Source organism: Chelon labrosus (assembly GCF_963514085.1).
Source record: "Chelon labrosus genome assembly, chromosome: 14".
NCBI classification, from domain to species: Eukaryota; Metazoa; Chordata; class Actinopteri; order Mugiliformes; family Mugilidae; genus Chelon; species Chelon labrosus.
Genome location: NC_140347.1, coordinates 4,443,796 through 4,460,133, shown reverse-complemented (window position 1 = coordinate 4,460,133; position 16,338 = coordinate 4,443,796). Strand labels below are relative to the sequence as shown.

At 40.9% G+C, this 16,338-nt stretch overlaps 2 protein-coding genes and 1 pseudogene across 3 annotated transcripts; all 3 read left to right on the top strand.

Moving 5' to 3' along the window:
• Positions 1 to 524: 524 nt before the first annotated feature.
• Positions 525 to 2,001, top strand: LOC311499642 (E3 ubiquitin-protein ligase TRIM35-like; the record flags this gene model as incomplete). The annotated part of the gene is made up of 1 exon (XM_084560714.1): positions 525 to 2,001. One exon carries the CDS (start codon positions 525 to 527, stop codon positions 1,899 to 1,901), a length of 1,377 nt encoding a protein of 458 aa, XP_084416840.1. The 3' UTR covers positions 1,902 to 2,001.
• A 4,273-nt stretch (positions 2,002 to 6,274) lies between these two features.
• LOC311499652 (nuclear factor 7, brain-like) lies at positions 6,275 to 9,229 on the top strand. The gene has a single exon (XM_084560724.1). The coding sequence runs from the start codon at positions 6,302 to 6,304 to the stop codon at positions 7,679 to 7,681; it is 1,380 nt and encodes a 459-aa protein (XP_084416850.1). The 5' UTR covers positions 6,275 to 6,301; the 3' UTR covers positions 7,682 to 9,229.
• A 5,274-nt stretch (positions 9,230 to 14,503) lies between these two features.
• LOC311499640 (E3 ubiquitin-protein ligase TRIM39-like) lies at positions 14,504 to 15,908 on the top strand (annotated as a pseudogene). The gene has a single exon. The product of its transcript is annotated as an E3 ubiquitin-protein ligase TRIM39-like (transcript).
• Positions 15,909 to 16,338: the final 430 nt, after the last annotated feature.

Genomic DNA, 16,338 nt, shown 5'->3' with positions numbered 1-16,338 from the left:
CTAATATTTCTGTTCCATGTGTTTTATTGGGTTCTAACTTTGTCGACTTTCAGGACTTGTGTGAAAATCTGTTGATGTTCATGGACATCAACAGTTTTTTTTAAGCAGCTCTGTTTATATTAATATACACGAAACACACACTGAAGCAACACCTTTGGACTGAAAGGCTCCCCTGACTAACAGGTCCAACAACATGTGTAGCTCTGCCCCCTCACTTGATTCACCTGAGACAAACCAGGAAACAGTTTATTATTGTGTGAGACTAAAGAGAGACACAGACGATCAGATTCACCTTCAGACCAAACTAACACCTTCCTCTGAGTGAGTCCAGCTACAAGAGAGAAAAGTGGAAAACTACAACACTGCTGCTTCAAGCTGCTGACTCTCCACACACTGAAGGTGAGTTTGACCAAAAACAGGACTCAAAGTCAAAGGAAGCTTCAGGGAAGTTAGTAGAAGATGGAGGAGAGCCATGACTGACTGGACTTTGTGTCTGCTGTGTTTCAGCTTCACTCAGAGACTAAATGGCTTCCAGATTAGAGGAGGATCTCTGCTGTCCGGTCTGTCGGGAGGTCTTCAGAGATCCTGTTATTCTGTCATGTAGCCACAGCTTCTGTAAAGTCTGTCTGAGGAACTGGTGGAGAGAGCAACCAACACACCAGTGTCCAGTTTGTAAGAAAAGATCTTCAATGAAAGAACCACCTTTAAACTTGGTGTTGAGGAACCTGTGTGAGTCCTTCTTACAGGAGAGAGATCAGAGATCTTCAGAGGCTCGCTGCAGTCTGCACTCTGAGAAACTCAGACTCTTCTGTCTGGACCATCAGCAGCCAGTGTGTCTCGTCTGCAGAGATTCAGAAAAACACTCCAACCACAGATTCAGACCCATCGATGAAGCTTCACGACAGCACAAGAAGAACCTTCAGGAAACTCTGGAGCCCTTAAAGGAGAAGTTAAAGGTTTATGAAGAAGTTAAAGTGACGTTTGATGAAACAGAAAAACACATCAAGGTCCAGGCCGAACACACAGAGAGGCAGATTAAGGAGCAGTTCAAGAAGCTTCACCAGTTTCTAGACGAGGAAGAGGAGGCCAGGATGGCTGCACTGAGGGAGGAAGAGGAGCAGAAGAGTCTGATGATGAAGGAGAAGATGGAGACTCTGAGCAGACAGATAGCAGCTCTTTCAGACACAGTCAGAGCCACAGAGGAGGAGCTGAGAGCTGAAGACGTCTCATTCCTCAACAACTACAAGGCTGCAGTGAAAAGAGTCCAGCTCTGCCTCCTGCTGGATGATCCACAGCTGCCCTCAGGAGCTCTGATAGACCAGGCCAAACATCTGGGCAACCTGACCTTCAACATCTGGAACAAGATGAAGGACATGGTCTCCTACACTCCTGTCATTCTGGATCCAAACACTGCTGGAAGAAAACTGATCCTGTTTGAAGATCTGACCAGTGTGAGACTAGGACATTACCAACATCTTCCTGATAATCCAGAGAGGATTGATTATAACTGGTCTGTCCTGGGCTCTGAGGGCTTTAACTCAGGGACTCACAGCTGGGATGTTGAGGTTGGAGATAACACAGTATGGACACTGGGTGTGTTAGCAGAGTCTGTCCAGAGGAAGGGAGACATACGATCTGGATTGTGGAGAATAGTGTTCTATGAAGGTAAATACTTCACACGTTCACCACCAGATCCTCTCACTGATCTCTCAGTAGAGAAGAAGCTCCAGAGGATCAGAGTGAATCTGGACTGGAATAGAGGAAATCTGTCGTTCTCTGATCTTGATACTAACAAACACATACACACCTTCAAACACACTTTCACTGAGAGGATGTTTCCATTCATTAACACTGTGGATAAACTCCCTGTGAAGATATTACCAGTGAATCAGATCAGTTAGAGATAAACATTATGATTATAAATGTGTACTGGGCTGTAACAACTAATCAATGTCAGTGATCATATAAATTGTAGTTTTGTCGTCATGGTGTTGGGTCAGTACGTCACTGCAACCAATGAAAACACATTTAATATCTGGTGGTGGAAGTAGATCATTGTGTTTAGAGTTTAAGACACGTTGAAGCTAGAGATGATAACTTTCTTTATACAAGGACCTGAAGCAAGCAGTTGATGTGAGGAAACCCACCAACATCTCAGAACTGAAGTGGTTCTGTTCTGAGGAATGGGCTAAAGACGACTGATCAGCAGTTACCAGAAACGTTTAGTTGATTTCTTGGCTCAAAGCTTAATTTCTGTAATGACTATGTCATCGTACCAGAAGGAGAGTCACAGTGGACGATGGTGGAAATAAAAAAATGTTGTTGCACACCTCAGTTTTAACTTTAATGATCAGACTGAAGAATCTTTCCAGCCGCCTACTTAAATAACAGGAAACCAGTCGCTCTGAACGATCCAGATGATGTTTACTTAGCTCTAACTCTCAGGTGCACCTAGCTTTGATGTGACCTGAGCTGAAAGCTAACCTTAGCATGCTAACAACACAGTTTACTCACTTTGAGAAGGCACAATAAATATTTCTAAATAAATGAACCATAATTAAAACCTGCATTAGCAGTTTATTTTTAAATCTAAAATTTCAGGGAGTCGGTTAGCATTTAGCATTTAGCATCTAGCATGAGCTGTTCTGGACCGAGGGCTGCTGTTTACCATAGCTTTAAGGAGACTAATTTTCACCACCTTATAGTTTTTTAAAAGTTTTAGTAATTATTTATTTGTAAAGTTTTATTCCACCACCACACTGTATATACAGAATGTCTTTATATTTCTCTATATATTTTTCAAAGCATTGTTATTCTTTGTTTATATTTTTCAAATTAGTACTTGTGTTTTTTTCCCCTGTCGACGTCAAAGTCGTCACTGTTTTGTATATTTTTTTTTTTTTGCCAAATTCCCGTGCTACTGTGACAAGGTAATTTCCCATATGTGGGATCAATAAACATGTCTTATTTCTTTTTTCATTATTCTCAACACAATACAGATTAAAATATGTTTGTGTTACATTCAGTTTTATTATTTTTATTTCATTTTATTGCTAAAAAAAAATCTACAAATCCTCTAAATACACCTGGACTGTGGTGTGTATGCAAATAACTATAAACTACAGAATATTTAAGTTCAACATACATATATTTTTAATACACAGACATCTGTAAATAATTATTTTATTATATGTATATATGTTTTTGCATGTGTGCATAGCTGCTGTTGAGTTGATATTATTCTAACGTGCACTGCTGGTGCACGGCTTAAATGACGATTAATAATATAATATAAAAGTGTCCTGATCTCAGAGTTTTACCTGATTAAATAAAGGAAATAAAAGACAAGAATCATAAAGTTTTTACTCTCCGTGGATGTTTGGACATCATAAAATGTTAATAAGTTAGATTTATTTTCCTCTACAGGGAGTTACAGCTGCTCCTGGAGGTTTATTTATCTGATATCTTTATACGACAGCTCAGTTTGTTGTATTACTATTATTTAAAATCTCATTCTTCTTCCGACAAGTGGTTGCTTTGTAATTTTAACAGAACAAAACTGTTACTATAAGAAAAATATGAAAAATGTAACTGCTTTGTTTTCATAAAGGATTAGAACTTTTTTACCAGCTAATGAAATCTGATTCACGTTGTGGGTTTAGATTTAAGTTGCAGTTGCGTGAGCAGAAGAATCTGAAGAACTGATGTGGGTCTAACTCTGATCAAACAGAGCTTTTCTTTGTGAGGCTGCATGGAGACGATGAGCAGACGAGTGGCTCCATCTGAAGGTCAGAATACAGAAACACAGTTTATCTGCTCTGAAGTTTGACTGTTTATGACTAAACCACTGCAGAGTTAGAAGTTTAAAGCAGAAAACTGTTGATATCTTTGATTGAAGACAAATGAGAATGAGAGAAATGAACAAAACTGGGACGGTGATTGAATAACTATCTGCCTTTAAATTAATTTTCACTGAAGGGAAACTGATCCTCGTTGAATTAGTCGTTGTAAAAGTGGGTGAATATTTCTGCAGTCACTTATTTTACATGATATATTTAATTAATTTACTTTGCTTTGTTAAAAATCAGTTTTCCCCTCGAAAGTAAAGGAAATGATTCAATTCCTAAAAGCTACAAAAGAGGAAAACATCCAAGTAAGTGAATATGTCTCATAGGAACTGTAAATCATTTGTCTGGTAACTAAACCACTGATCCACACACAAGGTTTGTTCATGAGGCAGACTCTGTTGAACTTATGACGCATCTGACGGATTTAAATGAAACTAGACAAGACAAAAAAGACAAAACTTGAGAGATAGATGGAGAACAGCTCCTCCTCTGAACAGCTGACAGAGAGGAACAAGAGTCCAGGACTTGACAATGGGTAAAACCTAAAAGTAGGATAATGCTGAATATTATATAATATTTAAATTTAAGATAAGAGTTGTCACATGCACAGTTATACAATGCACAGTGAAATTTATTTTTGTACCTGCAGCCAGTAGTAAAAATTACAAAGCCAGTAATTACACATAGTACACAAGGTAAAGAATACAACATGAATAACTGAGAAAAATAAAATAAAATATAGTCTGTAAACTTGAAATGTAATTTATTGTAAAAGGTGTCAGCTTTAGAAAGGCATAGCTAAAGTATATATATTAAATAAAATTGTTATTCATAAAGAATGTGCAAGCAGATTAAGATCTAAAATAGTAAACCTCAGTTAGCATGTTAGCATGCTAACGTAGTAAGTTTAGTGAACAGTGTTTAGTAAACTAACACACACTCTTTACTGAATCACTTGTTAGCATTCATACTGCTAGCGTGGTAACATGCTAACAGAGAAAACAGGGCTAGAAAACTGACTAGATGACTGTGTCACCCAAAGGAGAGGACACAAAGAGGAGAAAGGAGAATTTAATAAAAACTGACAAAGTAGGAAACGAAAGGAGCTGCTGCAGGAAAGACACAACATGGAAAATTAAAACCAAGACAAGAACATGAGGAACTAAACAGTGAGACAAATAAGAGCAACATCACAGACAACATGACAGAGGACAAAGGGAAAGGTAAGGTTATGTATACATACACACCTGGACAGAGGAGCTAACGAGACACAGGTGAAACTAATGAGGGCGGAGCCACAAGGAGAAACCAATCAATCAATCAAAGGATGGAAGAAACACAGACAGGAAGTAAAGAAACACAGAAGAACTTTACAAAATAAAAGCAGGAAACACAAGAAAAAACAGAAAATACTCAGATTATTAGTGTACCAATGACCTTCCTTCCTTCCTTCCTTCCTTCCTTCCTTCCTTCTTTCGTTCCTTTCGTTCAAACCTCTGTGGATTATCAGGAACATGCTGTTTATCTCCTTCTCTCACACTGGTCAGATCAGTTATAGATAAACATTATGATCATAAATGTGTATTGGGCTGTAACAACTAATCAATGTCAGTGATCATATAAATTGTAGTTTTGTCGTCATGGTGTTGGGTCAGTACGTCACGGCAACCAGTGAAAACACATTTAATATCTGGTGGTGGAAGTAGATCATTGTGTTTAGAGTTTAAGACACGTTGAAGCTAGAGATGATAACTTTCTTTATACAAGGACCTGAAGCAAGCAGTTGATGTGAGGAAACCCACCAACATCTCAGAACTGAAGTGGTTCTGTTCTGAGGAATGGACTAAAGACGACTGATCAGCAGTTACCAGAAACATTTAGTTACAAGGAGGTCACAGCAGATACTGGAAACAAGGACGACATGATAAGTAATATTGGCTGATTGGGTTCTATCTTTGTCTACTTTCAGGATTTTTTAAGCAGCTCTGTTTATATCAATATTCACAAAACACACACTGAAGCAACTCACTCCACAAATATTCACAAAACACACACTGAAGCAACTCACTCCACAATAAAACACCTTTGGACTGAAACACTCCTGACTAACAGGTCCAACTACATGTGTAGCTCCGCCCCCTCACCTGATTTACCTGAGACAAACCAGGAAACAGTTTATTATTGTGTGAGACTAAAGAGAGACACAGACGATCAGATTCACCTTCAGACCAAACTAACACCTTCCTCTGAGTGAGTCCAGCTACAGGACAGAAAAGTGGAAAACTACAACACTGCTGCTTCAAGCTGCTGACTCTCCACACACTGAAGGTGAGTTTGACCAAAAACAGGACTCAAAGTCAAAGGAAGCTTCAGGGAAGTTAGTAGAAGATGGAGGAGAGCCATGACTGACTGGACTTTGTGTCTGCTGTGTTTCAGCTTCACTCAGAGACTAAATGGCTTCCAGATTAGAGGAGGATCTCTGCTGTCCGGTCTGTCAGGAGGTCTTCAGAGATCCTGTTATTCTGTCATGTAGCCACAGCTTCTGTAAAGTCTGTCTGAAGAACTGGTGGAGAGATAAACCAACACACCAGTGTCCAGTTTGTAAGAGAAGATCTTCAAGAGATGATCCACCTATAAACTTGGCCTTGAGGAACCTGTGTGAGTCCTTCTTACAGGAGAGAGATCAGAGATCTTCAGAGGCTCTCTGCAGTCTGCACTCTGAGAAACTCAGACTCTTCTGTCTGGACCATCAGCAGCCAGTGTGTGTCGTCTGCAGAGATTCAAAAAAACACTTCAACCACAGATTCAGTCCCATCGATGAAGCTGCAACAGAACTCAAGAAGAACCTTCAGGAAACTCTGGAGCCCTTAAAGGAGAAGTTAAAGGTTTGTGAACAAGTTAAAGTGAAGTTTGATGAAACAGAAAAGCACATCAAGGTCCAGGCCCGACACACAGAGAGGCAGATTAAGGAGCAGTTCAAGAAGCTTCACCAGTTTCTAGACGAGGAAGAGGAGGCCAGGATGGCTGCACTGAGGGAGGAAGAGGAGCAGAAGAGTCAGATGATGAAGGAGAAGATGGAGACTCTGAGCAGAGAGATAGCAGCTCTTTCAGACACAGTCAGAGCCACAGAGGAGGAGCTGAGAGCTGAAGACGTCTCATTCCTCAACAACTACAAGGCTGCAGTGGAAAGAGTCCAGCGCTGCCCCCTGCTGGATGATCCACAGCTGCCCTCAGGAGCTCTGATAGACCAGGCCAAACATCTGGGCAACCTGACCTTCAACATCTGGAACAAGATGAAGGACATGGTCTCCTACACTCCTGTCATTCTGGATCCAAACACTGCTGGAAAAAAAATGATCCTGTCTGAAGATCTGACCAGTGTGAGAGTAGGAGATGAACAACATCTTCCTGATAATCCAGAGAGGATTTATTATTACTTTTCTGTCCTGGGCTCTGAAGGCTTTAACTCAGGGACTCACAGCTGGGATGTTGATGTTGGAGATAACACAGGATGGACACTGGGTGTGTTAACAGAGTCTGTCCAGAGGAAGAAAGAGGTGGAGTCTGAATTGTGGAGAACCGTGTTCCATAAAGGTAAATACTTCGCATTCTCACCATCAGATCCTTCCACTAGTCTCTCAGTAGAGAAGAAGCTCCAGAGGATCAGAGTGAATCTGGACTGGAACAGAGGAAATCTGTCGTTCTCTGATCCTGATACTAACAAACACATACACACCTTCAAACACACTTTCACTGAGAGGATGTTTCCATACATTTTCACTGCGGATGATAACCACCCAGTGAAGATATTACCAGTGAATCAGATCAGTTAAAGATAAACATTATGATTATAAATGTGTACTGGGCTGTAACAACTAATCAATGTCAGTGATCATATAAATTGTAGTTTTGTCGTCATGGTGTTGGGTCAGTACGTCACTGCAACCAATGAAAACACATTTAATATCTGGTGGTGGAAGTAGATCATTGTGTTTAGAGTTTAAGACACGTTAAAGCTAGAGATGATAACTTTCTTTATACAAGGACCTGAAGCAAGCAGTTGATGTGAGGAAACCCACCAACATCTCAGAACTGAAGTGGTTCTGTTCTGAGGAATGGGCTAAAGACGACTGATCAGCAGTTACCAGAAACATTTAGTTGATTTCTTGGCTCAAAGCTTAATTTCTGTAATGACTATGTCATCGTATCAGAAGGAGAGTCACAGTGGACGATGGGGGAAATAAAAAATATTCTTGCACAGCTCAGGTTTAACTTTAATGATCAGAGTGAAGAACCTTTCTATACGTCTACTTAAATAACAGGAAACCAGTCGCTCTGAACGATCCAGATGATGTTTAGTTAGCTCTAAGTCTCAGGTGTACCTAGCTTTGATGTGATCTGAGCTGAAAGCTAACCTTATCATGCTAACAACACAGTTTACTCACTTTGAGAAAACACGATAAATATTTCTAAATAAATAAACCATAATTAAAACCGGCATTATCAGTTTATTTTTAAATCTAAAATTTCAGAGAGTTGGTTAGCATTTAGCATCTAGCATGTAGCATCAGCCGTTCTGGACACCATAGGTGTCCTTGAGAGTATCCACAAGACCATGCTCCCTGGCAGGCTGAAGCTGTGGTGCCTTCAGTTTGGGCTAATACCCAGGTCTAGACATTTTGTGTCTGAAGAGACACAAAATGTGAGAGGAGAAGAAGAAGAAGCCTCAACAAACAGTCTGTTTATCTGCTGCAGATCGTCTGACATTCATTATTCCTTCTCCCTGAACTTTAAATAATATAATAAATAAAATAATAAACCCAACATTTAATAATTTACCTTATCAGCATTTGTGTGTCTTTACTGAACGTTGGTGTGATTTTAATAAATTAAACTCACATTCGTAACAAACCATAGCTTTAAGGAGACTCATTTTCACCACCTTATAGTTTTTTAAAAGTTTTAGCAATTATTTATGTGTAAAGTTTTATTCCACCACCACACTGTATATACAGAATGTCTTTGTATTTCTCTATATATTTTTCAAATTAGTACTTGTGTTTTTTTTTCCCCCTGTCGAAGTCAAAGTCGTCACTGTTTTGTATGTTTTTGCCAAATTCCCGCGCTACTGTGACAAGGTAATTTCCCATACGTGGGATCAGTAAACATGTCTTATGTCTTATGTCTTATTTCTTTTTTCATTATTACCAACACAATACAGATTAAAATATGTTTGTGTTACATTCAGGTTTATAATTTTATTAAATTTTATTGCTAAAAAAAAAAGGCTACAAATCCTCTAAATTCACCTGGACTGTGGTGTGTATGCATATAACCAAAAACTACAGAATAATTAAATTGAACATACATATATTTTTAATACACAGACATCTGTAAATAATTATTTTATTATATATATATTTTTTGCATCTGTGCATAGCTGCTGTTGAGTTAATATTATTCTAACATGCACTGCTGATGCACGGCTTAAATGACGATTAATAATATATTATAAAAGTGTCCTTCTTGCAGCTGATCTCAGAGTTTTACCTGATTAAATAAAGGAAATAAAAGACAAGAATCATGTAGTTTTTTCTCTCCGTGGATGTTTGGACGTCATGAAATGTTAATAAGTTAAATTTATTTTCCTCTACAGGGAGATACAGCTGCTCCTGGAGGTTTATTTATCTGATATCTTTATACGACAGCTCAGTTTGTTGTATTACTATTATTTAAAATCTCATTCTTCTTCCAACAAGTGGTTGCTTTGTAGGATGATGTTTGATGGAGGGATGAGGTTCTGATGCTGGAATGATGCAGTGTTGTTTCATCTCATTCAAACCAAACTATTCTACTTTGGTCTCATGTGTCCACTAAACATTGTCCCAATAGTCTTCTGTCTTGTCCACATGATGGTTCATTTTTGCACTTCTGGTTCAATGCCAAACTGTTTTTAGTTGCATCCACTGACAACAAAGTTGAATCTAATATCTTGACTCATCTTCACTTTCCCACTATCCAGCTGGATAACAAATGTCTTTTAATTATTATATTATGTTGTTTAATTATAGACAAAAAAAAAAAAAACTTGTGCTGAACTTCCTGCTGCCGTGTTGCTGACCTCCACTTAAAACGTCCAAGCAGGTCATTCAGTGTAGAGCAGACAGTGGAGTGATAACACATCTGGTGCTCTATGCTATCAGCAGATTAGTGGCTCTTTGTTAAGGAGGCTGCAAACACAGAGCGAGCTACTGAAAGTCCTGGACAAAGAATCTGAGAGCGCTGAGGATAAAGCTGCATCCTCCAGGGTTAAATATTAAAGAAATCAATCAGTTTGTGTCCTGAAAGAGCCGGAAACATCACAGTCACACTACTTACTACATGAACCCAAAAATGGATGGAGGATTCAAACCTGCTTCTTTTCTAGGAGAAACTTAAAAATGGAGTCTGGTGGTAAACTGGAATCCTGTGTCTTACAAGAGCAACATTCAAGCAGTGGAAAATCCATTTTCATCTCCGGCCCTATCCCCACGTCGGGCCGCGGCCCTGAGCCTTTCAGCCGCCTTCTTTATCTTCACACCTGGCTGCAGTCAATGTGCGGCTCATTCAAGATTAACTTTATCCACAATTTCGACTCTTTTTGGTCCCGCCCCTCTCTTTTTTTCACCTGACGGCCTCCATCTGCATGCCGTATTATATCAGCTGTCCATCCGTGCGTGACCATGATCATCATTACCATCACCTGGCCTCTCAGCGCCTCCACCCCTGCCCACCCAATACAACCAAGCACCTTTAATTAGTGCTGTCGCCCTCTCTGGAAGGATGTTCAAACTACCCATCCTCCGTTTTTTCGTGACTACTCTTCCTCGCCCTCCTCTCTGTCTGAGTCACCAGTTACAACTGATCTCACTAGCTCCCCCTCTAGGCCATCTTCGTGCAGTACATTCCCTATCTACACCATTGTATCCTCCAGCAGGCCAGTTTTGTCTTCATTTAGACGATTTTCTGTTAACCCCAACAATCTTGTTAATATTAAATGTCACACTAGCCCGCCCTTAGACTATGATCCCACTACTGCACAGCCTCCTCCCACTCCTGGCCAAACCGTACTCAAATTTGGACTTTTTAATATCCGCTCTCTCTCCAGTAAAGGACAACTTCTACAGGATTTCATCAGTGACCACGGGTATGATGTCTTATGCCTAACAGAGACATGGCAACAACCAAATGACTTTTCCCAGCTGAATGAAGCATCTCCTTCCGGGTATGTTTATACCAGTCAACCCCGTGCCATTGGACGGGGGGGAGGTATCGCAATAATTCACCGCAAGAAATGGAAAGTCTTGTCTGTCTCTATCCCAGCCCACCAGTCATTTGAATCTCTGGTCATTCAACTGAACGGACCATCTCCTACTATAATAGCCGCTGTTTATCGTCCACCTAAGCCCAACACCGATTTCATCAGTGAATTCTCTACCTTCTTCACTCACATATCCTCACTCAGCCCTAACATAATTCTACTGGGTGACTTCAACATACATCTCGACAATTTGAAAAATTCTCTCACAAAAAGCTTCACATCCTGCCTGGACAGTTTTGGATTAGAGCAGTTTATTGACTTTCCCACCCACTCAAAAGGACACATTCTGGACCTGATCTGCTGTTCTGGTACTACTCCTTTTAACTGTTCTGCAATTGATCTCCCCATCTTTGACCATAAGCTTATATCATTTAATGTTAACCTTGCACTATTTAAATCTAAACTACCTCACATCATATCATTTCGTAATATTAAGGACATTGACTTAACTGCTCTGAATACTGGCATCACTGCCCTTCCCCCCTTCAACCACTTATCCACTCCCGATGAACTGCTTTTCCATTACAACACTGGACTTCATAATCTCCTCGACTCCCTGGCTCCACTGAAAACACGGACTGTCACCTTCACCCACTCTGCACCCTGGTTTACACCCGAACTCCGTCAGCTTAAGGCCAAAGGACGTCAACTGAAACGCCTCTACAGGAAATCTGGTCTCACCATACATCAGGACATGTTCCATAACCACATTCTCCACTACAAGGCCATGCTATCTACTGCCAAATCACTTTATTTTGCAAATCAAATCAATTCAAATGATGGGAACACAAAGGCTCTCTTTTCTCTGATTAACAAAACTCTACAACCCCCGGACTCTCTTCCCCCTCACTTTTACTCAACTGCTTACTGCAACGTCATTATGGATTTTTTTAACACAAAGATTGACACTATCCACCAACAGCTAGCTCACAGCACACACACCTCACCCCTCCCACCTGCCCAAACTATCTCCTCTACATTTTCTAATTTCAAATTACCCTCGTTTTCCGACATATCTGACCTCAGCAGGAAAGCTAAGCTCTTTCATCCCTCTTATAACTGCCTTTGTTCATTCCTCTCTCACCTCTGGTCTTGTCCCTTCGTCTCTCAAATCAGCCTCAGTCACCCCTATACTTAAGAAACCTGGTGCAGACCCCAACAATTTCAGTAACCTCCGTCCTATCTCCAATCTGCCCTTTTTATCTAAAGTTCTTGAAAAAACAGTTGCATCCCAGGTCCATGCCCACCTCTCTGACAATAACCTATATGAACAATTTCAATCTGGTTTTCGCCCTTTACACAGCACAGAAACAGCCCTGTTAAAAATCACCAATGACCTCCTTATGGCTGCTGATTCAGGACTCCTTTCAATTTTCATTCTCCTTGATCTAACCGTAGCATTTGACACAATCTCCCACTCCATTCTCATCCACAGACTAGCCTCCATTGGTATCTCTGACACACCTCTCAATTGGTTCATCTCATACCTCTCTGGCCGTACTCAGTTCATTCAGTTAAAAACATTTACATCCCGCCCATCCCCCCTTTTCTCTGGTGTTCCCCAAGGCTCTGTTCTTGGTCCTCTTTTATTCATCATCTACCTCATTCCCCTTGGCCAGATATTTCATAGGTATAATATTAATTTCCACTGTTATGCGGATGACACCCAGCTCTACTTGTCCACCAAACCCAGCTCCACCTTTCCACCCACTTACTGTATTCAGGAAATCAGAACCTGGTTCTCCACCAGCTTCCTCAAACTCAACAGTAGTAAAACTGAAATTCTTCTCATTGGCACCAAAACCACCCTATCTAATATAAACAACTTCTCTATTCAAATTGACAACTCCCCAGTTTCCCCCTCTCCCCAGGTTAAGAGTCTGGGTGTCATCCTTGACACCACTCTTTCTTTCCATTCTCATTCAAATGATAATCACCCGTTCAGCCTATTTTCACCTACGCAATATCTCCCGTCTCCGTCCATCCCTCTCACCTGAAAATACTGCCACTCTTGTCCATAGCCTGGTTACATCCCGTCAGGACTATTGCAACTCCCTTTTATTTGGTTAACCTGACAAATCCATCCATAAGCTACAACTGGTTCAAAACTACGCCGCACGAATCATCACTAGAACCCCCTCCATAAGTCACATAACACCGGTCCTGCAGCAACTCCACTGGCTTCCTGTCAAATTCCGTATCAACTACAAAGTCCTACTTCTCATCTTCAAGGCATTAAACAACCTTGCCCCTCACTACCTCACTAACCTGCTCCAAATAAACATTCCTGCCCACACTCTTAGGTCATCCTCATCACAACAACTCACCATCCCACCTGCTCGCTTGACCACCATGGGGTTCAGAGCATTCTCCCATTCAGCCCCCTGCCTGTGGAACGCCCTCCTGGAACACTTAAAAAATTCAGACTCAGTCACCACCTTCAAATCTCAGCTCAAAACTTATTTATTCAGACAGGCCTACTCCATTCCATAGTCTCACTTCTATCTCCCATTCTATCTGTCATTCTATGTTCTATATTATGCTTGTGTGTACTTTAATTGTGTTTTATTTTAACTATTTCGTGTATTGAATTGTGTTTTATTTTAAACAATTTGTACGGTGACCTTGAGTGTCGTGAAAGGCGCCTATAAAATTTTTTTATTATTATTATTATTATTATTAAGACAGAAATCAAGCTGTCGGCCTCAAAATGAGCCAAATATGATGAATTCTCCAACAATACTTGATGTGAAATATTGGCTCATTTCAGTCTAATATTTCTGTTCCATGTGTTTTATTGGGTTCTAACTTTGTCGACTTTCAGGACTTGTGTGAAAATCTGTTGATGTTCATGGACATCAACAGATTTTTTTAAGCAGCTCTGTTTATATTAATATACACGAAACACACACTGAAGCAACACCTTTGGACTGAAAGGCTCCCCTGACTAACAGGTCCAACAACATGTGTAGCTCTGCCCCCTCACTTGATTCACCTGAGACAAACCAGGAAACAGTTTATTATTGTGTGAGACTAAAGAGAGACACAGACGATCAGATTCACCTTCAGACCAAACTAACACCTTCCTCTGAGTGAGTCCAGCTACAAGAGAGAAAAGTGGAAAACTACAACACTGCTGCTTCAAGCTGCTGACTCTCCACACACTGAAGGTGAGTTTGACCAAAAACAGGACTCAAAGTCAAAGGAAGCTTCAGGGAAGTTAGTAGAAGATGGAGGAGAGCCATGACTGAGTGAAGCTGAAACACAGCAGACACAAAGTCCCGTCAGAGACTAAATGGCTTCCAGATTAGAGGAGGATCTCTGCTGTCCGGTCTGTCAGGAGGTCTTCAGAGATCCTGTTGTTCTGTCATGTAGCCACAGCTTCTGTAAAGTCTGTCTGAGGAAGTGGTGGAGAGAGAAACCAACACACCAGTGTCCAGTTTGTAAGAAAAAATCTTCAATGAAAGAACCACCTTTAAACTTGGTGTTGAGGAACCTGTGTGAGTCCTTCTTACAGGAGAGAGATCAGAGATCTTCAGAGGCTCGCTGCAGTCTGCACTCTGAGAAACTCAGACTCTTCTGTCTGGACCATCAGCAGCCAGTGTGTCTCGTCTACAGAGATTCAGAAAAGCACTCCAACGACAGATTCAGACCCATCGATGAAGCTGCACGACAGCACAAGAAGAACCTTCAGGAAACTCTGGAGCCCTTAAAGGAGAAGTTAAAGGTTTGTGAAGAAGTTAAAGTGACGTTTGATGAAACAGAAAAACACATCAAGGTCCAGGCCCGACACACAGAGAGGCAAATTAAGGAGCAGTTCAAGAAGCTTCACCAGTTTCTAGACGAGGAAGAGGAGGCCAGGATGGCTGCACTGAGGGAGGAAGAGGAGCAGAAGAGTCAGATGATGAAGGAGAAGATGGAGACTCTGAGCAGAGAGATAGCAGCTCTTTCAGACACAGTCAGAGCCACAGAGGAGGAGCTGAGAGCTGAAGACGTCTCATTCCTCAACAACTACAAGGCTGCAGTGGAAAGAGTCCAGCGCTGCCCCCTGCTGGATGATCCACAGCTGCCCTCAGGAGCTCTGATAGACCAGGCCAAACATCTGGGCAACCTGACCTTCAACATCTGGAACAAGATGAAGGACATGGTCTCCTACACTCCTGTCATTCTGGATCCAAACACTGCTGGAAGAAAACTGATCCTGTCTGAAGATCTGACCAGTGTGAGACGAGGAGATAAACAACATCTTCCTGATAATCCAGAGAGGTTTGTTTATAACGGTTCTTCTCCTGGGCTCTGAGGGCTTTAACTCAGGGACTCACTGCTGAGATGTTGATGTTGGAGATGACACATACTGGTATCTGGGTGTGTTAGCAGAGTCTGTCCAGAGGAAGAGAGAGATAGGGTCTGTCCAGAAGAAAGTATACATAGAGTCTGGATTGTGGACAATAAGGTTCAAAGAAGGTAAATACTCAGCATGTTCACCACCAGATCCTCCCACTGATCTCTCAGTAGAGAAGAAGCTCCAGAGGATCAGAGTGAATCTGGACTGGAACAGAGGAAATCTATCATTCTCTGATCTTGATACTAACAAACACATACACACCTTCAAACACACTTTCACTGAGAGGATGTTTCCATACATTTACACTGTGGATAAACTCCCAGTGAAGATATTACCAGTGAATCAGATCAGTTAGAGATAAACATTATGATTATAAATGTGTATTGGGCTGTAACAACTAATCAATGTCAGTGATCATATAAATTGTAGTTTTGTCGTCATGGTGTTGGGTCAGTACGTCACTGCAACCAATGAAAACACATTTAATATCTGGTGGTGGAAGTAGATCATTGTGTTCAGAGTTTAAGACACGTTGAAGCTAGAGATGATAACTTTCTTTATACAAGGACCTGAAGCAAGCAGTTGATGTGAGGAAACCCACCAACATCTCAGAACTGAAGTGGTTCTGTTCTGAGGAATGGGCTAAAGACGACTGATCAGCAGTTACCAGAAACATTTAGTTGATTTCTTGGCTCAAAGCTTAATTTCTGTAATGACTATGTCATCGTATCAGAAGGAGAGTCACAGTGGACGATGGTGGAAAAAAAAAATGTTGTTGCACAGCT